At 32.9% G+C, this 22,967-nt stretch overlaps 1 protein-coding gene across 9 annotated transcripts in view; it reads left to right on the top strand.

Moving 5' to 3' along the window:
• Positions 1–22,688, top strand: part of tns1b (tensin 1b) — a 549,979-nt gene extending 527,291 nt beyond the window's left edge. For 8 of the 9 annotated variants that reach the window (XM_056465912.1, XM_056465908.1, XM_056465913.1 and 5 more), the window contains 7 exons: positions 4,355–4,432; positions 7,508–7,579; positions 9,638–9,664; positions 11,998–12,166; positions 12,248–12,316; positions 15,666–15,695; positions 21,026–22,688. In XM_056465912.1, the coding sequence (XP_056321887.1) occupies positions 4,355–4,432; positions 7,508–7,579; positions 9,638–9,664; positions 11,998–12,166; positions 12,248–12,316; positions 15,666–15,695; positions 21,026–21,167 (587 nt within the window). In that variant the 3' untranslated portion in view covers positions 21,168–22,688. The remainder of the gene's footprint in view (positions 1–4,354; positions 4,433–7,507; positions 7,580–9,637; positions 9,665–11,997; positions 12,167–12,247; positions 12,317–15,665; positions 15,696–21,025) is intronic. The other variant, XM_056465911.1, reaches the window with a different exon arrangement.
• The last annotated feature ends 279 nt before the right edge of the window (positions 22,689–22,967 follow it).

The raw sequence follows: 22,967 nt of genomic DNA, 5'->3' as shown, positions 1-22,967 counted from the left end.
AGTAGGGCTGGGCGATATTGGCAAAAAATCATATCTCGGTATTCTTAGGAGGAATGGCGGTATACGATATATATCCGGTATTTTCCCATAAATGGTTACTTGAGAGTTAAAGCCTTAATTAAAACTTTATTAAACAGTTTTTGAGCAAAATATAATAACAGGGGCGTTTCCCTCCCTGTTCACAAATAAACAGCTGCACAAAAAATAACAGCTGCACAAAATCTTTGATAAATAAAACACAGTACAGGTTTTTCTCCTGCTTAAAACTACAAGTTGCACAACATTTCAAATTCTAAACAAAATCTTTGATAACTAAATACAGTACAGGGTTATTTTCCTGCTTAACACTATACACCGCTCTACTGTGCTGTTGTGCAAATGACAAAGTAAACAGAACCATGGGAAACAGCTACATCGTCAGAGCAAAAAAGGAGCACACTTAAATAGTAACACAACAAAAAGTAAAACAACCACATTGAATGTAAATATGAAACGCACAGTATTTTATGTCACAATTACAGTGTTGTTATAAGTAATCCTGTATACCACAGTTGTGTGATGTATAAACAACAATTAAATCAGCTGTATATGTTTTTTAGTTACACATTTACATGTATGTATTGTGCACAATTAATAAATGGTGCACATATCAAAGATATCTAAAGATAAGTCTCCATGTAAAAGTCCTGCACTTTTTCTTTTGTGTTGACTAAACTTGAATTACTAAATATTAAATAAGGGGATGGAAACGAATAGACTATAGATATGAGAAGTAATGAAATAGTTTTAGAGTACTGTGATGAAATGCTGGTTAAGCATATGTAAACAGTCATTATAACAGACCAGAGCGCAGAGCTAAATGTGTTATAACCTAAATGTAAAGAGACCATCATGTAATAAATGCTGAACTTATAATCAGTGACTATGAGGTGGTTTCACTTTCGAAATGCGGTATGAATTCGTCCCATTAAGCGTTTTTAATTCTTTTGAACACATTAAAGCGCTGCTTGTTAATTTGGCAAGACCTCTATGTTCGTTCTTGCTGTCAGTTGCATAAGAAATGATTGATAAAAGGTTTCTGATAAACCACTGCGACAGCTGCAGGTGCTGTGTGTCGTGCGTACACGCGAGGGGGAGTCAGATTTGTCTGGGGACTCAGATTTTGATACAACACCCGCACTACGTGTTTATCCATGTTACATGTAGTAATAGGTCATTCTTGAACAAATCTTTTGTATGACTCATGGAGTGAATCATTCATTTGCACATGCGCACATTTGTGCAAGTAGAGCTTGCGTGCTACCTTGGAGTGGTCTGTTTCGTGCAGAATGCGCTTGTGTGGAAACAAACCATATCGATATGAAGGATATTGGATAATACCGCATCGCATTGGGGAATCATATCGATATATCCCCAGAACCTGATATACCGCCCAGTCCTAACTGAGAGTCTCAAAAATCTTTTTGTACGAGGAACTACATTCTTCCACCATTCATTCACATGAAACCGTTGCTAATTCACCAACGTGACTTTAGAGCTATTGTTTAAATGATTCTCTAGCATAATGTCTAAAGTGATGACAAAACAGGTGAGATTGCTGACATTTTAAAATTATATGGCTGAACGGCATGAACTGCCATCAGTCTACAGAGATTTCCCAGTATTTCTCTGTTGCAATCGGGAGATCACAATAATTAACCCCAAAAAAGCCAAAGCAAAGCAAAGACTACCAGATTACAATGGTATAAAAACAGCACTACAGCATACAAAAAAGAGAGGTTGACTTAGAATGTCACTATATCTGCTCTGTAATGATTTGATCAGCTGTGGTTTGAAATTACGCTGAGTTTTTCCCCTAAGGACTTATTATGCGGTCTCTGTCACCATCTTGTGTCAGAATGTCAAACCTCTTTTCCCTGCTCAATATCGATTCTATATCAGAAGTCGAGTGAACCAAAAAGTTAATGATATTATGTTTTTTTTTAATAGTTCAGCTATACAGCTTCAGGAATAATATCTCTACTCATCGTTCTCCCTTTTTATAGCTATAGACGTCTATTACATAACCATAATATACTGTGATATACAGGAGTCAACATTTGAAGTGGATCAAAAATGTTTTTTTCAAAATTGTGGCTGTTGTTTAATAGTTTTAGGACAACTCTGAATGGTTTTGCCTTAATAAATTGTCCTTACATTTGGGTAAAACTGAATTGGTTCAGCTGCGAAACTCAGAAAATGTGTCGGATCAGAGATAAAAGTAGGGGATCAAATTATTACTCCAAAACAGGAACTCAAATATTTGGGTTGCACTTTAGATAGTAATTTGACAGGTGAAAAGATGGCTGTTATAGTCCATTCAAAATTTTGTTCTAAAATTAAGTTTTTAGCAAGACAGGCAGAGCTCCTAGATACCCAAACTTTAACAATTTTAGCAAGTGCATTAGTGTAGCCATACTTTGACTATGCTGCAGCTTTTTGGTACAGCGGTAGTTCTAAAAAAATGAAAAATAAATTGCAAATGGCCCAAAATAAGTTGTACAGTTGCTTGAAACAGTGTGGAATAGTTATGAAAGTACCTTCACTGACACATGTGAATAATAAACATTATAGTCAAAGTAATTTTTTAAAAGTTGAGAATAGATTTTAAAAAAGATTTTAAAGAAAATGGTCCCAAAATATGTTCTTAATTATTATGTTTTAGTTAGTGAGGCACATTGTCATTCTACAAGAGCGCGTAGCAGGGATATTTATCCATGTAGATTTAAGAATGAATCAGGTAAAAATTCTTGTTTGCGTGCTAGCTCTACTGCTTAAAAATCGTGGGCAAAACATTCTAAGAGATTCAAATTGAGAGTGGTTTTTGAAAGGGGAATTAAAAAGTGTTTGTTTTACAGTTGAAGTTGAGGATTTTGTTGTGCTGAGCTGATGATGTTTGCAGGCCATTTATAATTTGCATTTTTTTAAGAATATCAAGGACCACAATAGAAATAAGTTTTTGAAATGATGTATGAATTGCTCTAACTGGACTTGTTTGTATATTTTTGTTAAAATTGTCAAATAAAATCAATCAAACTCTGATGAAAGGGTTTAAACCACTTCAAATGTTGACTACTGTAGGTTTGCTAGTTCGTTGGTTCGCATTGCTTTCTCACTACAAACGAACCGCTCCAGAGTTCATTTCAACCATTGAGGCAATCTCAGACTGATTATTTTGTCTCAGATTCGAGCGTGATTGCACTTTTCACTTATGGCCAAATGAACTAAGCTAACGCACCGGTTTTCCAATCAAACTTCTAGGTGTGAAAGCACCCTTAGTGCACTGACCTCTATTTCTCAAAAGCGTGTCCTGAAAGCTTGAAAACTCCTGCACTATACATTTGTTGTGTTTTTTTAATGGTCAGTGTTTGGTCGGGATAGTATTATTTCTAAATCTGATATCTGAGGGTTAAAAAAAATCTAAATACTGAGAAAATTGCCTTTAAATTGTCTAAATTAAGTTCTAAGCAATGCTAAGAAAAGCCCTGCACTAATTGAAGGAAAGTTTGCACATTTGGACTTTCGTCTTTTAAATGTTATTTCAGAAAAGTATTCTTTGGAAATACTAAAGTACAACATTGTTCTGAGTGGATTAAATAATGCTAATGTTGTCTTGAAGTCATACTCACATGCTATTTCAGACCAAACATTTAAAGTAGCACGTCACAAGTTCTTACTGTTCAAAAATGAACGAATGTGCGAATATAAAAGAAACTTGACCTCAATCTGTTTTGTTAGGTCCCCTTTGGAATATAATATGGTACGGTGCGCTTTTTGGTACCTTTTGACAATGGAAACAGATGATCAACGTTTGCCTCTCATTCACTTTCAAATGTCGAAAGTAATGGGGCTTTTGGAACAACATGAAAGCAAGTAGCTATCCAGAAGTGAGTTATTGCTTTAAAATGGCCCTAATATGACATAAGAAAGTAAAGCGTCCTCATTTCCTGTTAGTGTTGATAAAATCTGATTGCTGAAGGAGGAACGTTTAGAAGCTGATTATAACGGGACTCCTTTCCGGCATCAACCTGGTGCAAGTAGTTTATTCTCATGCCCAAACAAAGTCCCTCCAGAGCTCGTTTTCCCTAATATAGTCAAATATTTCCAGCAGAGGTTTAATAAAGAAACACTCTGGCGGTTCAGCTTGTGTATTACATGTCATCCAGCTTTTAACTGGACAGCAACGTGGATTTATGGTTTGTCATGTCGGGCGTCAAAGATTGACCACTTCAGTTGGGCTGTATGTGAAATATGCCCTCCTCTGATTTCTGCTCGTAAATCTGAGCCCAATTTTGTTTTGATGTTGTGTGTTCAGGCTGCCTGTCTGCACTGGTCTACCAGCACTCCATCACTCCACTGGCACTGCCCTGCAAACTAGTCATACCAACCAGAGGTGAGACGGCATATCACTACACACATAACAGGGAACACAACAGGGATATATACACGTAACACTATCTCTATCCGTCGAACAGGGACCACAATAAAAACATGAATGTTTTGGTTTACTTTTAAGGTAAACAATACAATTTAAATACCAAAAGATAATAAAATGACATTTTTTTTTTACTGAATGGAAAAAAATCCACATTATAAAAGTCCTTACATTTTTTTTTTGTATATATTTCAGCTTGTTTATTTATTATTACTATTATTATTTTCATTTTTATTTATTTATTTATTATTCAATTTTGATTAATAATTAATTTATTCATTCATTTATTTACTTCTTTATTTTTATATGTATACATGTGTGGCAATATTACACATTGGATGTGTATATTGATATTTTGTATATTGGTTTTATTATACATTATAATTGTTTTTATATGCTAATTGGATTTTTTGTCAAGCATTATCATACAAGATCACAATTGTTATGTGTTTTTTTTATACATTATAAGTTTTTTTTTATGTGTATATCAGTGTTTTTGTCCAGCAATTTTATACCATATCACACTTTTTAATGTATTTTGTCCAGAATTGAATAGCAATATCACACATTTAGCATGACAAAAAACATATATGTTTTAGAGTATTTGAAAATATTACAGAATGGATGTGTGCATGCTGGTTTTCCAGTATTAATATACATTATATATTTTTAATTGCTAATTAGAATTTTTTGTCAAGCATTTTTATACAAGATCACAATACAAGATGTCCAGCATTATTATACTTTATCATTTGTCTGTGCAATTTTATACCATATCACACTTTTTTATGTGTTTTTGTTCAGCATTTTATGCAATATTACACTTTTTTCACAGATAGGGGCTTTTATCTTGCAATTTTTAATATCACTATACTTTCTGTCAGTATATACAGTATATACACTATATGTCAGTATAAAGAGTATACGTTTTGTCAGTATATACAGATTTTTGTCAAGCAATTTAATACAACATCAGAGTTTTTCTGCATATTGTTTTTTTTGTTTTGTCCAACAAATATTACATAATAATTTTTTATCTACATATCTGTTTCTGTCCAGCAATTTTATACCATATCAAACTTTTATAATGTGTTTTTGTTCAGCATTTTAACTCGATATTACTTTTTTTTTTTTTTAGAAATAGGGGCTATTGTCCAGCAATTTTTTTTATATCACTATACTTTTTGTCAGTATAAACAGCATATACACTATATGTCAGTATAAACAGTATTATTGTGTGTTTTTGTTTAGCATTCTAATGCAATATTTCACCTTTTTCACAATAAGAGGCTTTTTGTCCAGCAATTTTTAATATGCACCTTGGTTTTGTAATTTACATCCACTATCACACATTTAGCATGTTTTGTGAACATTTGAAATATTACACAATGGATATACATTTTCCAGTATTATTATAGATTATATTTTTAATATAAGTAATTGGATTTTTTAAATATTTCATTTCATACAAGATCAACATTTTTATATGTATATTGTTTTATTTATGTATTTATTATTTTACATTTTGTTCAGCATTATTATCCATTATCATTTTTTTGTGCATATCAATGTTTTTACCATAGAACACTTTGTGTTTTTGTCCATGTTTATGCAATATTGCACTTTTTAACCAATAGTGATAATAGTCATTTTTAATATGCGTCTTGTTTTTTTGCCATCACACATTTAGCATGGAATACATGATTTTTAAAAATGTATTTAAACACAATGGATGTGTGCATATTGGGTTTCCAATATTATTATACATTATAATTTTTTATATGATAATTGGAGTTTTTGTCAAGCATTTTCATACAAGATCAAGATTTTTATGTGCATTTTGTTTTTTTATTTTGTCCAGAAGTATACGTTACCGTTTTTAATGTTCATATCGGTATTTTTGTTCAGCAATGTTATACCATATAACATTTGCGAGCATTTTAACGCAATATTACACTTTTAATAATACAACACTTGTGTCTTGATATTTTGGCCAGAATGTAAATGCAATATCACACATTTTACATAAAAATACATGTATTTTGAGCATTTGATAATTGGAATTTTTGTCAAGCATTTTCATAGAAGATCAACATTTTTATCCGCATATTGTTTTTTATTTTGTTTAGCATTCACTGACAAAAGTGTTGCATGCAAAACTGTTGCAAACAATTTATTTGTGTTGAATTTAAACAAATTAAATTGAGCAATGTTCAACTTAATTTGTTTAAATATAGCCCAAATAAATTGTTTACAACCACTTAACGTAAAAAAAATGAGTAAATCCAAGGAATCATCTATGAATATTTTTTTTCAGTGTAGTTATACTTTATTATTTCATTTATATTATTTTATGGGCATATCAGTGTTTTCGCCCATCAATTTTATACCATATAACACTTTTTTTGTATATTTGGCCAGGATTTTTATGCAATTTGCACTTTTTTTTATTCACAAATAGAGGCTTTTGTCCAGCATTTTTTACTCTGTGTCTTGGTATTTTACCCAGAATTTAAATCTGATATCACACAGTATGAAAATACAGGTTTTTGAGCATTTGCATGAACATGCATGAGTGCTGCTCACATTTAAGCAAGATACAATAATATATCTAATATGAAACAATACGACTAGAAGCATACTTATGTATTTTCTCTACTAATCTCATTCTTTTGTGTGTGCGTGGATAAGTGTGTTTTCTATACTTGAACATTCATCATGACCTCATTTATCTGTGTCCTCAGTCATGATGATGCATGTCCTGTTTGTCCGCTGTGAATAATTGAGAACATTCATCCTCATTCTGTCCTCTGTCCTCAGCCAACTGCTATATGCCATCCAGGTGTCAAAGAGCACAAAGCCACAGACCTTTACGTGTGCATTTCCGCCTTTTCAAACACAGTGTGACGGCACGTTTGCCAGACCCTTTGATTACCAGCATAGCATGCATTCCTGCTGGCGAACGACAGGTTATAACACTCAGCCTGACAGGATGTGCTCAGTATGACCTCTGACCTGTGCTCATGTTTGCAGATCCTCTGGAAGAGTCACCTGAGATCGCAACACCAACCAACCCGGCGGCAGACATGCTCAAGCAGGGCGCAGGTGAGAGAACGCGTTACTGACTGTAGAAAATTCATCACTTTTGGCATTTTTTTAATGATAGTGTCTGATAGTGTGAGGTTCCAGATTCTGAATAAGATATTCTGTTGTGTTTTGAGGGGAAGAAAGGAAAAACATTTGGAAAAACGCATATGAAAAGACTTTTATTTTAAGCAAAAGGACATATTTAATTAATTTTATATAAAAAGGCAATACTTACAGTTACAGAAAGGCTCTTCCAGCAGAACAATTATATTAAACTGATAAATGTGTACAAATAAAGAGTTGCATAAAACTATTCAAATGTGCAGTCACATAACTCAGTCAATGAATGTATATACAGTTAAAGCTAAAATGATTAGCCCTCCTGTGAATTTTTATTTATAGTTCAAATATTTGCCAAATGATGTTTAACAGAGCAAGAAAATTTTCACAGTATTTCCTATAATATTTATTCTTATAGAGAAGTCTTAATTGTTTTATTTCAGCTAGAATAAAAGCATTTAAAAAAATCATGTTAAGGTCAATGTTATTAGCCCCTTTAAGCAATATTTGTTATTAGATTGTCTACAGCCATCATCATGCAATGAATTGCCTAATTACACTAATTAACCTAGTTAAGCCTTTAAATGTCACTTAAGGCTGAATATTAGTATCTTAAAAATATCTAGTAAAATATTATTTACTGTCATCATGGTAAAGATAAAAGAAATTATTATGAGTTATTAAAACTGTTATGTTTAGAAATGTGTTGAAAAAAAAAAGTCTTCTAAAAATATACAGGGGGGCTAATTATTCAAGGGGGCTAATAAGTCTGACTTCAACTGTCTGTGTATATATATATATATATATATATATATATATATATATATATATATATATATATATATATATATATATATATATGCTATCTACATATAAACGGGACATTGCTTATGGTTATTTAATATACAGCTGAAGTAAAAAAAAAATTGCCCTTTTGTGTCATTTTGAACATTTTCGGAGTGCTTTTAAATAGAGATTTTGTTCCAACACATTTTGAAACAATAGTTTGATATTAGTATAATATAATAATATCCATAATATGATATAATAGTTTGCATTAGTAAATATTTTTCTAGCTATTTTGTATCTATTTGTATCTATCTATTCTAGATTCAATGCAATTTAAAAGATCAACTAGGTAAATTAGATTAACTAGTCAAATAGGCTAATTTGGCTAATTTGAAAAGGCTAATTTGAAAGGTTATTGGCTAAAAGTGGTTTGTGCTGTAATCGTAAGGTAACCTCTTATAAATAAAGGGACAAAATCTGGGGTGGTCCCTTTTCAAAAGGAACACTTTAGTTTTTTTTACAGGTGAACATTGGTACCTTAAAGTTACACTTTTGTACCATTAAGATTCTATGAGGAACACATTCACACCTTTAAGTATTAATATGTACTTTTAGGGTACAAATATGGACCTGTAATGTACAAAAACGTATATATGAATTTGTTCCAGTGAAATAAAACAAATAAGAATCTATCTCCCTCCAGAATAAATATTATAGGACATTTTATGAACATTCTTAGAGAAAAGTGAAGAAAAAAAACCCTCTCTTAAAATAAATATGTATATAAAACAGTACTTTTAAAAATACCTTTTATACCCTTTATGTTCATTCATCAAAATTCTCCAAAAAAAAAAGGGAAAATTCTGATTACTTTTTTAATTAGGCTAAATAGCTTTCAGAAATGGTCATTTGAAATAAGCCGTAATTTACACTCATATACTGACTAGATACATTAAAGGGATAGTTCAGATTTGTCTCACCTTAAACCACTGAGCAATTTCAGACAGATTGTTCTGGAGCAGATATAAGCCTGATATTTCTGTTCATAACTAACTAAATAATTGAGTTATAACTAAAGAAGAATGTGCACCAAGTTCTAAAACAAACCAGGTGTGATGATATGTATTAGTCAATCTAGTTCTGTTACTTGTCCATCATTTGCTATCAACTCTGAACCAATGCCATGTTCTTCCCCACCGTGACGGCACTCCTGTGGAAATGATTTAGGGCAGAAGAGTTCAGCTGACGGCCATGGTAAACCCAGTGATGCTCTGTGTATTTGATTCATTTATTTCTCTGTGTTTGATGTGTTTAACCTGACTTTGACTGCCGTGTCTAGAGAGAAAACCGCACTCCTCTTTTTTTACTGTCTATGCATGTAACTTTTGCCATCCAGGCTCATTGGAGAAACGTGTCCAGGGCTACATTTTTGGGAACTGTAAAATACGTGTCCAGGGAAACGTATGCTTGCAGTTTTTTTTTTCATGAATCCACTAGAGGCCGCTGTGTACATTTATGATAATCTCAAATACAGTACCGGCGCAAGCTTAACTGGCAGTCTAGGCAAACAACAGTCTTGCCGCCCTTACAGTGTTCATGTCACCCTATCATAAATGAAAGTGAAGCAAGATGCTGCCCTGAGCAATGTGGGTAATTGCCCAGGGCAGCATCTTGCTTCAAATGCCTAAATCCGCCACTGCTCAAATATGTTACTGTGCCACATTTGCCCATCATACATGCCATTTAAGGCTAAATTATAAAGAGAAAAGTTCTTCATGGCCGCATGCTTTTAGCACAATTTACAAAACTAATTTTGGTTTGGTTTTGTTTTATCTGATTTCTGGAACCATTCTTTGCTGGACTTAAACCTCGGTCCCAATCTTGAACTCCATATACCAAGTTAGACGCTGTACAAGGCGAGCAACTGAGCAAACTGATCATGCCGAAAAAGCTGTCCTTAAAGATATAAGTGGTCAGTAGTAGTGCAAAATTGAAACAGAAGTTGTCGGTGGGATCATAGCGCTCTGTAGCATTTGTTTTACACACTAAATGCAGCTGGACATGTATTTGCGGTTTCCCAAATATGTAGCCCTGGGAACGTTTCCCCAATGAGTCTGTGTTGGACGGTTCAGACCTCCAGAAACACCTTCACCTGTCTGCTAAAATCTGTTCGCCTGCTGAGTTTCCGGCTTTTTTGTCAAGGCCTCGATTGTATTTCAAGAACACCTTTCTGATTTTATACAGCATGTTCTCTCATGACTGATGAAAGATTACTGTGCATGGAATGTACTGATGGATTTTGCCAGTGGTTCTCAATTTCACAAGGTTAACACGAATGGGTGTTTGTTATTGCCCCATTTTAGTAAAGCAAATGATTTTTGTTACTATATTCTTATGATTTTTGTTTATTTAGATCCCCATTAGAAACTACCTAGGTATTCTTCAGGGATCCAATGAGTAAAAAGACAAATTTACATTAAACCATGACAATAGAAAGCAATAAAAAGACACATTTGCATTAAAACTATAACTATAGAAAATAAAATTAAGAAATACTGTAATAGTTTGTAAACTAGACTAGAACTATTCACAAATCCACACAACAAATGAATTCAAATTAAAGCTTAAAATATGAAAAATAAAGATCCAGGATAATTTAAAAATCATAATAAATACTATTAAAGTGTATAACTTAATATTAAAATATATCTACTGAGTTTTACAGCGTAAAGAAAAAGTAAATAAATAAAATGCATGCAAAAATACATATTCATTCATTCGGCTTAGTCTCTAATTTAAAAATACGTATATTAATATTATATAAACAACAATACAACAGAAACGATGATTTTAAAGAGTACTTCACCCCAAAATAAAACTTTTGCTAACTTTAGTTATTTTTGTGATTCTAACGTTATTATTGTTACTCAAAAAAATATATAAATATAAAATAAAAAATTTAAATATATATATATATATATATAAGTTCCATATTATTTATATATGTTTATGTATTTATCGATTTTTATCATACAATGCTACATTACTTTAAGAAATAATAAATAAATGAATAAATAAATATAGCATTGTGTGATATAAATTAATAAATAAATTGAAATAATTTTAATAAACTACATATAATTAATAAATAATAAGGAAATAATAAATTTTCTAAAGAATAACCTGAAATTTAAACCCAAATATGAAAAGAAATTATCAAATTTGAACAGATACTAATAGGGGATAAACTAGACTAGAGCTAATTACAAATCCACACAACAAATGAATTCAAGTTAAAGCTTAAAATATGAAAAATAAAGATTAAAATAATAATAATAATTTAAAAACTGTATAAATTAATATTAAAATATATCTAGTGAGACTTTAAAGTTTTACAGTAATACCCCCAGCTCACACTTTGAGAACCACTGCATTATGCAAATGCAGAATATACTAATGATATGCGTGCGTTTGATGACATGACAGAATGTATGGAGACTAGAATTCATTTAAAAGTGCATCTGCATCAAATCTTGATTGTCATTTAGTCCGAATGGTTATTAATAAATGTTTCTTGTCTTTCCCAGCATGCAATGTCCTGTACATCAACTCTGTGGATATGGAGTCTCTGACTGGACCTCAAGCCATCGCCAAAGCCATTTCAGAAACCATGAATGCCAGTCCGGCACCCTCAGCCACCATTGTTCACTTCAAGGTGTCGGCACAAGGCATCACACTCACCGACAACCAGAGAAAGTGAGTTCCTTTCTATTTCAAACAGTTCATTCAAAATCTGGACATGATTTATAAGCCCGTACCTGTCATTCCTGTCAACAGGCTTTTCTTCAGACGCCATTATCCCATCGGCACAGTCACGTTCTGTGATATTGATCCACAGGAGAGGAAGTAAGCAAACACTGAAACATTAAACACTACAGTCAATGTTATAGAAGAAACAAAGCTTTTTAAAGGTTTAAAACAACTGAACCAATCGCTTTTTTTAATGATTTGAAAACGTAGAAGCATTCGAAACAACAATTTGACTACATGTGGTCCAAATAACAGCTGGTAAACTTCTTATTCGCATTCGTAGTATTCTTAGTTAGATTCTTCTCCTTGCACCTTCTCATTTATCTGAACTTATGACCATTAACATATCTGCAAGATGTTTAAGGTCATCAAGTCCGAAATGATTAAAAGGTCCCAGATCAAGATAAAGAAAAGGGAGACCGAGCTTTTGCCATTGTGGGCTCCAAGTTGTGGAATAATTCGAAGAATCTCCACAGAATGCGTGTTCAAGAAGAAATTGAAACTCCACCTTTTAGAAAAGGCTTTTAAAGCCCGTCATTTCATGTTTCATAATTTATGTTTTGTATGTTATTTCATTCCTTTGACCTTATCTGAATTTTTAGATAATTTGTGTACAGCACAATAATCAATATCTGTTGTTATATTGTACTATATAAATAAAGAAAGAAACAGCACATGCTAGATGCCACCTGCTGGTCAAAACATGCATTAGAAATGACTTTTTCACATATTGTGAACTTTGAATTAAAAATTTAACCTACGAATTCACTTAGCTTATCATCAAATGTTGTGTTTGCATAATACGTGTTCTTTTATACATTTACAAGACTTCCTTTTCATTAAACAAATGTCTCAAAACATACTCAAACTCAAAATCCAAGATCAGTTTGATACATGCTCTGAAACATTTGCCAATCTTTTGTTTCATTTCAAAGCTTCATGAAGAACTTTTGAAAGTAGCCAATGCTATTCTGGTTCATGAAGCATAGCACATTAATATACACAGAAAACAATAACTGCCAATCTGCCTTATTTCAATTAGTGAGAAATAAAATGTGAAAATGAAACAACATACTTAATCTGGTTACAGGGCTAAACACTAAGGATTTTTTCAAAATCAAACTTTAATAATTTGCATGGATTGGAGCTAAAGAATAACACTTGGTGCTAGCAAAATAGACATTTCTGCAGGTTTCATCAAGTCAAATTTAAGACTTTTTAAGACATTTTTAACTCCATTATTAATGAAATTTAGACACATCTTTTAAAAAACATCAAAAGTAAACTCTGGTTGTATAGATGCTTTTTTTCCAGCATAACATGTTAAAAGTTCTCCATTTATTGTAACTTGTGAGAAATAAAATGTGAAAATGAAACAACATACTTCATCTGGTTTGTAAGTATTAAAGTCAGCATCAAATCTGAATGTAATAACTTGCGTGGATTGATTTTTCACCTGAGAAATAACAATATAACATATCTGCAGGTTTCATCAAGTCAAATGTTAGATTTTTAAAGACATTATTAATGAAATTTCAGACTTATACAGGGCTAAACACTAAGGATTTTTTCTAATGGAAATCAAAAGAATTTTTTACTATCAACTTTAGTGATTTCTTAGCCACGTATTTTAGATATTGTGTCAAAACAAGCAAACTCTGGTTGTATAGATGCACTTTTTCTAGCATAACATGTTTTGTTTAAAACAAAACTTATCCAGTTTGTACGCATGTGTCAGGATTCACCCTCAGAGGCCATAGTACATACGTGACGATAACATGCTTCTTTGAATCCTCATCCTTCTCATAAAACTAGAACTATTTGGTTATTTTACAGGGCTCATATTATCAGAAATCTGTGCGTAATTATAATTGCAGCACAGGATCATCGCAGGGTTTCTACAGGTTTCACCAAGTCAAATTTAAGACTTTTTAAGACCATTATAAATGTATTTTGAGACTTACACAGGGCAAAATGCTAAGAGTTTTTTCTAATGGCCAGTTAAAAAAAGATTTTACTTTCCCAATTACAATTGAAATGTAGTTATTTCTATTTTGTGTCGAAGCAAGCTAACTGGTTGTATAGATGCACTTTTTCCAGCATAACATGTTTTGTTTAAAACAAAACTTATGCAGTTTGTAAGTAATAAAGTTGGCATGAAATCTAACTTGCGCAGATTGATTGTTCACCTAAAGAATAACACTTGGTGCAAAATAAACATTTCTGCAGGTTTAATCAAGTCAAATTAAAGACGTTTTAAGACAATTTTAAGACCATTATTAATGAAATTCCAGACTTATACAGGGCTAAACAATTTTTTCCTAATCGAAAAGGACAATTTTTTGCTATCAAATTCAGTGATTTCCTAGCCACATATTTTAAAATAATGTGTTAAAACAAGCAAACTCTGGTTGTATATATGCACTTTTTATATATATATAGACAGTAGTTTTAAACCATTATTAATGAAATTTCAGACTTATACAGGGTTAAACACTAAGAATTTTTTTTTCTAATGGAACAGTAAAAGGTTTTTACTATCAACGTTATTCATTTCTTTGCCACATATTTGTCAAAACAAGCTAACACTGGTTGTATAAATGCACTTTTTATATTTAGACAGTAGTTTAAAAAAAAAAAAAAAAAGATTTATTTTTGGCCTTTTTGCCTTTATTAAGTGGATAGGACAGTATTTCAGACAGGAAGTGAAGTGGGAGAGAGAGAGAGAGGGGGTAGGGACGAGAAATGTCCTCGAGCCGGGATTTGAACTCGGGACGCCCTGAAGTGCTACTGCACCATATGTCAGCACCACTAGGCTATTGCGCCGACTATATAAACAGTAGTTTTAAACTCTATCATAAGGTATAAATGGAGAGCTTTTAAACAAATGTTATTGTAAGGATGATAATTAAATCATATTGACAAATAGAGTTAAGAATGTACGTTTTGTTAAAAGTTCTATTGAGTTGGATTGCTGGTGATTGGATGGGTGTCAGATTGATTGAGTAGCTTTTGATGGACATAGAAAAATTAAGACTTGTAAATTATTTACAACAAAATATTTCAGGAAGTTTAAGACTTTAAGGATTTTTGCAATTTAAGACATTTTTAAGCTTTATAAGTCCCTGCGGATACCCTGAGGTTGTCAATTTGGATTCCACACAGACTTTAATGAGTATTTTGGGGCTGCACTCGTAATTCTGAAATACAGTATAGTCAACATTTGATCATCACATTTCATCAAAGTTGTCCTAAATCTTTTAAACAACACACATTCATGTTTTAGGACAAGTTTGTAATCTTGTTTTATATTCACTTCAAATGCTGACTACTGTAGCGTTCCTAGAAATGTGCTTTATAAATACAATGCATTGTTTTTATGATTTAATCAATGTTGTAGTTGGCCGGGATGAAACATCTATAATCTGATTTAATGTTGTTCCAGGTGGAACAAACCAGAGGGTGGCACTGCCAAGTAAGTACCAGCTTTTAAAAACAAAAAACTCAATCATTTCTTCCATTTAGATATGCATCAGTCTCAATCACAGGATACAATTTGTTATGATCATGGGTTTCATGATAAATGATTCTAATGTTTGCGGTCTCAGCTATCAGGACAAAACCTGGCGCCTGTCTACGAACTCTCACACGCATGTGTCAGGATTTACCCTCAGAGGCCATAGTACATACGTGACGAAAACATGCTTCTTTGAATCTTCATCATTCCCATAAAACTAGAACTATTTGGTTATTTAACAGGGCTGATATTATCAGGAATCTGTGCGTAATTATAATTGCAGCACAGGATCATTGCAGGGTTTCTACAGGTTTCACCAAGTCAAATTTAAGACTTTTAAAGACCATTATAAATCAATTTTGAGACTTACACAGGGCAAAATGCTAAGAGTTTTTTCTAATGGCCAGTTAAAAAAAGATTTTACTTTCCCAATTACAATTGAAATGTAGTTATTTCTTAGCCACATATTTTAAATAATGTGTTAAAACAAGCAAATTCTAGTTATATACTTTTTTCACCATGTTTAAAAACAATAATAAACCAGATTTATGCACAACAGTGTGTCCAGATCAGCATCCTTCCCAGGTTTTTTTTTTAGATGGATTGTTGGTTGTACTGATTGGGTAATTTTACGTTAACAAAGGAAATTTAAGACCTGGTTAGCCAGTGTCAAAACGTGGATGCACTGGGGGACCGTTTTTGCGCATTTCAGTGTTTATGAATAGATTGTAAAAAGATCATGAGTAGTCTTGTATAGTATAGCTTGTATTAGTATAGCTAGTTGTTTTTTCAATAGGAAGCTTATAAAGAATGTATTTGCTAAATTTCTGTAAGTTGTACAGCAAACATTTATTTGATACGGAGTGCATATCATCGTAATAACAAAACACATGCACATATTAATTGCTGTACATCACGGTTTATTTTGAAAGGTAAGAGTCCTCAGAACAACATCCCATCGAACATATTTAGTCCACTGACACAATAAGGTTGAATTATACATAGTTATTCATTTGTTTATGTCGCCGTTTCTGCTGGAGACCTGTTGTTTACATTGTTACTTTTGCGCAAAACTGTATTTGTAGTAAAAAGCAAGACTATTATTATTACTTACAATGTTACAAATAAAACGAGACCACACACTAAATAAAAAGTCAAAGTTATAGTTACTAAAATCTAAACTAAGCAGTCAAGTGTTTTGGTTTGGTGACGTTTATTCATCTATTCTACATGTTGTTGTTTTATCGCTCTTATTGTTTTCAATGAATTTAAGACTTTAAAGCCTAAAATTTTGCCTTTGAAATTTAAGACTTTTTAACACCCTGCGAATACCGTGCATTGGCAATACGTGCTACAAGCTACAAAACAAAACAAAAAACGCAAAAACATACTTAAAGATACGTTTAATTGCAGTTTCTAGGTTAAATAAACACTACACAAGTATGATGCTAGCAACTTTTATTCCATTTTTACACTAATGATATATGCATGGACATATTATTGACGAAAACATATTTTTCATGCTGTTCTTTACACAATGCCAAATAAACACAGCAAAACAGCTTAATGTATACATACGTGTCACATGTCTATCTCCATATGGACAACTTTTTCTGGTGTGGTCAGTTTGCTCGGTAGCTTACTTGGTACGACATTGTACTTGCAATGCAGATTGCTCTGATTCAAGTCTGGTGAAGCACAATTCCACAAAAGAGAGAGAAGCAATGTAAAATCAAGGTAAATAATGAGGTCGCAGTGCACTTTTGTATTACGTTTACTTTTGAAAACACTATTGGTTGGGTTTAGGTCAGTTGTCAGTCGTTAATCTATATGACAAGCTCTGTCTTCTCGTGGATGTGTACTAAAAGGATGTGTATCTGAAATATACAACAATACACACCCTTTTTGTGATACTGACGTGTGCAGATGCTGTAGTGCTGTCCCAATTCTTAGGGGTAAATTTTGAAGCCCTTCCCCTTAATCCTCGGTTGTAAGGGCGAAGGGGTAGGGCTACAAAAATAGAATTGTGATTTTCTGCACCTCATTCACCACTAATGTAGGAGGTATTCAAAAAAACTTGTGTTTTTCTTTGATATTAGTATAGATTTTGTGCCATACAGAAAGTGTTGTCTTGAAGATTGTCCTCTTTAATCACTGTAAAAACCATTTAATGCAGGTAATGAGTTAATATAGTACTATATCTCTTGATTATGAAAATTGCCACCATCTCTTAAAAGTCTTATTTTTCAGCATTTTTGTAACTGAAATCTTCAAAAGTCAATGTAAAATCACGATTTCTGAAAACTACTAAAATTTCCAGTTTCCATAAATCATGTTATTTCGCAATCCTACTCTTCAAAACTCAATCTAAAGCACGATATCTCAAAACATTTGGATTATTATTATTATATATTTTTGTCTCATACTGATTAACTATCTCAAAGTTTGTAATTAATTAACTATAAAGAGGACCTGCAGATCAGCTACTGGCATTTGAAACAGCCAATTAAGTTTTGTAGGTATCGCCACTGTAGGATTTTTTATGTTGTTTGTCTTATTTTCCTGTCTGATATTGACCTGCTCCTAAATTTACCCCTGCTATTTGTTTGTTACTTTTTTATATGTGATGCATAATTTCCATCCATTCTCCAAGCATTGATCTACTTTTTCAATATTAATATATTCTCTAGTCTCATCTCAAGCCTTGGCAAATAACTGAGAAAAACACATTTTTACAAAGTCGTCATGTAGACGTCTTAGAAAGTATTTTACAGTATTTTAAAATACAAAAAGACAGGACACTAAAGTATTTTGATAACCCATTTTTATAAACCCTATTAAATACAAATTACAAAATACTATTTTGTATTTAAAACACAGATTTGAAATACATGTACCATAAATACTGCTCATCCCTGATTAAGCATATAGATAGAAATGGTGCAATTTTGATATGATTTCAAAGCAGAATTCTGCATAAAAAAAGTCAGATATTAACTTAAATACCTGAAAAAGAAAGTCTGAATATCAGGTTAACAGTTCACAATTTTGAGAGAGAGAGAGAGAAAACATGGTAAGATGAAAAAAAGTATCATTTATGTGTTTTATTATGTTTATTTCTGAGACAGAAACAGGCTCCAGTAAGAATCTTCTTTGCCCTTTTGAGATTAAAGGGTCCTGTGCTATAAACCATTATAATAACATTCTTAAGGGGGAAATAATATGATAAAATACAAAGCATCATCTTCTAACACACCCAATCTTATCAGATTTCTTTACTAAACGCTTGAGTTTTGGGGCGATTGGGCATGTGACGGCCCTCACGGCTCTCTCTGGCAGAGTTTGAAAGAGATTATTGGTGTTGTGCTGCTGAGATGTGTTACAGATGAAGAATAGATCATTGGACTGGGCTCAGGATTAAAGCATGTGATGTTAGAGGCACCAAATGGTGAAGATCTTTTCTGCTGTTGTAGATCAGGGAATGAGAAGAAAAGATTACATATAAAAGCACCACAGAATGGAAAATGCTGCTGGGTTTATATGTTCAGATCATGTGAGAAGAGAACAGGGTAGTTTAATAAACGTGTCAGAGAACATGACAAATGCAGCTACAGTATATGATAAATTGTTAAACATGTTTTGACTGGTCGTAGGGTCAAGTTTGTTATGAATTCACTTTGTTGACAGTACATGTGGGCCGATTATTATTCCTGTGCAGGTTTCCCACGCAGCCAAAGAATTTTGTTGCAGTAATAATGTTTACTCAGATATTACTGGTAAATCACATATTGCCCCAAAAAGAAAAAAAAAAAGCTAAATAATATTTAATATCATTGTATGTAGTATCCTAATATACCATGCAATTTTATATATTTATGTACGCCTTGTTTTATAGTGTTTTAGTTTCTTAGCATTTTTAGTGATAGTTTTCTTTGATAGTTTATTTCTTTATTTCTGAGGGTATTTACATCCAAATCAGGTGAACGGTGTAGGAATTACAACAGTTTGCATATGTGCCTCCCACTTGTTAAGGGTCCTAAAGTAATTAGACAATTGGCTTCTAAGCTGTTCCATGGCCAGGTGTGTGTTATTTCCTCATTATCCCAATTACAATGAGCAGATAAAAGGTCCAGAGTTCATTTCAAGTGTGCTTTTTGCATTTGGAATCTGTTACTGTGTTTATACAACAGTTTGACGGCATAATCATGTATATAAAAAGAAAAATCAAACATGGAGAGTTTCAAAAATCCTTTTGTATGAGGAACTACTTTCTTCCACCATTCATTCGCATTTGCAGCTGGTCAGAACAGCAGAAATCATTGCTACTTCACCAACATGACTTTAGAGCTAGGATTTTAATGATTCTCTATCATAATGTTTAAAGTAATGACAAAACAGGTGATTTTGCTCACATTTTAAGATTATAAGGCTGAACGACATGAAATGCCATCAATCTACAGAGATTTCCCAGTATTTCTCTGTTGCAATTGGGAAATCGAAAAAGCCAAAGTAAAGCTAACACTACCAGATTGCTATGGTATAAAAACAGCACTACAACATTTACCTGCTCTATGATTTGATCAGCTGTAGTTTGAAATTTACGCTGAGTTTTTCCTCCCCTAAGCACTTATTATGCCGTCTTTGTCGCCATTTTGTGGCAGAACGTCAACTGTCTTTGCTCTGCTCATTATGACAGCCTGATGGCCGCTGACATAAATATTTAAAATAGGCACTATCTTTATAAATAAACTGCATAGTTGCCATCTAAAAAACTACATTCTCACTATAAAAAAGCCTCAAAAGTACATTGTCCAACAGCTGCAGTTTTCGTCAAACTGTAGTGAGTTTTTTAATCTGCCGTCACTCTATGTCGGCGGAGTAATACACGGGGTGAAGAGGCTGTACGAGTTCTGATATTGCGGAATATGACATGGTTATCAGCCAATCAGATTCGAGAACCAGACAGAAGTGTTGTATAATAATAAATACATAGTTAAATGCTAAATTATTAGCCCCCCTGTGAAATTGTTATTAGTTTTAAAAAAATGTAATGTAATGGAAAGGTTTTCATCAACATCTTTTTAAACAATAGTTTTAAAAACTAGACCAAAAGACAAAAAAATAATAAAAAATATTACATATAAATATGAATAATTTACAGGAGGCTTATATCTTTATCAAACTTGCTACATTTTAACTCACTATTAATTTCCCAAGATGTATATTTGTTAATTAATTGGCTGATTGATTGATTCTGCATATTAATACCTGTGTTGTCGTCTTTTCAGATTCTTTGGTTTTGTGGCCAGAAAGCAAGGCAGCACGACAGACAACGTCAGTCATCTGTTCGCAGAGATGGACCCAGATCAGCCGGCCTCGGCCATCGTCAACTTTGTCTCTAAAGTGATGAACAGCTCTCAGAAGCGGTGAAGCTCTTCACGCAGCACTGCTTTTCAAAGGACACTTTCCTTTCGCTCTCTTTGGATTATATTTTGAGTTTCTGTATGTTTGGGCTGTGTGTGAATGTGAACGTGAGGAAGGGCTATTGGGACGGCAGTGAGGATGAGGGACAGAGGAAGTGCAGTGTGGGTGAAGAGGAGTGACGTACAGTATGGATGGGAGGTGATCTTCATCTCGGAGCAGCAGATGTGGGAATGATGTCAGTGATTTTGTTGCTTTTTTAAGAAAAAAAAGAGGAAATGTAAAAAAAAAGAAGTCAAGGAGGCTAAAATGTGGGGCTGATGTACCAAAGATAAGAGAGCAGTCAGGACGAACCAATCCTTATTCAAGCATTCTTGTATATCTAGAGAAAAAAAAACCACGGCTGCTTTGTCAAAACTGTACATATGAACCGAAGCATCACCTCTTTTCTTTCTGAAAGCGGCTCTTGCTTCTGACGCTACAAGTGCAAGATATTTTTTTCTCCTGAACTCTGGATGAGAATTTTACAGGTCACTTGTGTATAAGCTAAAATTAGGCACGGGCCGGTATAAGATTCTGACGGTATGATAACATTGGATAAAAATATTGTTTTACGGTATTGTGATTACTGCTCTAAAATATATTCTTTTTAAATGTCTGGGTAAAAAAAACAAACCTTTTCCCCCTTCGAAACACAATATATTTTATTTTGTATATTAATATAATTTTTTTGGTTTTGTGAAACTTTTAAAATATTTTGGATCAGTAAAAATGTCAATCTACGGTGGCCGAGAGAGCTTAACGTGCGCCTATTTAAGAAAACACAAGCAATTACAAAAACCAGCAAATTAAGAAAGGGGACCCAAAAACATGACAGACCCTGCTGAGATATGGATGTGTTATTATGCCGTAACTGTTGCTCAGTGAGTTTGTTGGTGGACTTTTAAAGGTGAGCTTATTTTTGTTTATATTAATATCCTGATTACACAATTCCATTGTCTTTTGTAAATTATTAGCCTAAATAAACTGATGATTAAATGTGAAAAGTTGTATAAATGCAGCGCGTTTCTTCAGTTGTTTGTGTTGTGAGAAATTGCAAGAGGTGTGCTGTCAAAATGAAGATCGTTTCTTAATTTGCAGGTGTTTTTTGTAATTGCATGCGTTTTCTTAAATTGCAGCGCGTTAAACTTTCTCGGCCACCGTAAATAACACAGATTTCATTACAATTTAAAACGGCATCTTGGATATCTTTTGTGCTGAGATACTGTTGATACTAAAAAGCTTAAAACAAAACATAAAAAAACACAGTAGAAACGGTTTAGCAGAAAACTATAGCTTTTTTAAACCGCGGTATACCTTGAAAACGGTTATCGTCCTATGCCTAGCTAAAAGTCTACATTCACTCGAATGGATATAGTTCACCTAAATAGTTAAATTACCTCATTATATATTCATCATTCATTTTTACTTCTGTTGAATACAAAAGTAGCTATTTTAAAGAATGCTGGTTGCTGGCACCAACTGACCTCCATAGTATATATTTCCTACTATGGATGTCAGTTGGTGACAGCAACCAGCATTCTTTAAAATATCTTCTTTTATTTTCAACAGAAACACAATTGAAAGATACTTAAATAGGTGAAGAGTGAGTAATGATGACAGAATTTAAATTTTAGGGTGAACTATCCCTTTAAGGTCCATGAATAATGCATTCAGTAAGTATTTCTTTGCTCATGAAGGTGCAATAGAACAGTGCATATAATCAGATGTGGGATGCTCCTTGAATTCCCGGTTCTAGCCACGAATGTG

The sequence above is a fragment of the Danio aesculapii genome, chromosome 9 (genome assembly GCF_903798145.1).
Source record: "Danio aesculapii chromosome 9, fDanAes4.1, whole genome shotgun sequence".
NCBI lineage: Eukaryota > Metazoa > Chordata > Actinopteri > Cypriniformes > Danionidae > Danio > Danio aesculapii.
Note: the sequence above shows the minus strand (reverse complement) of the source record. Positions and strands in the feature narration are given on the sequence as shown.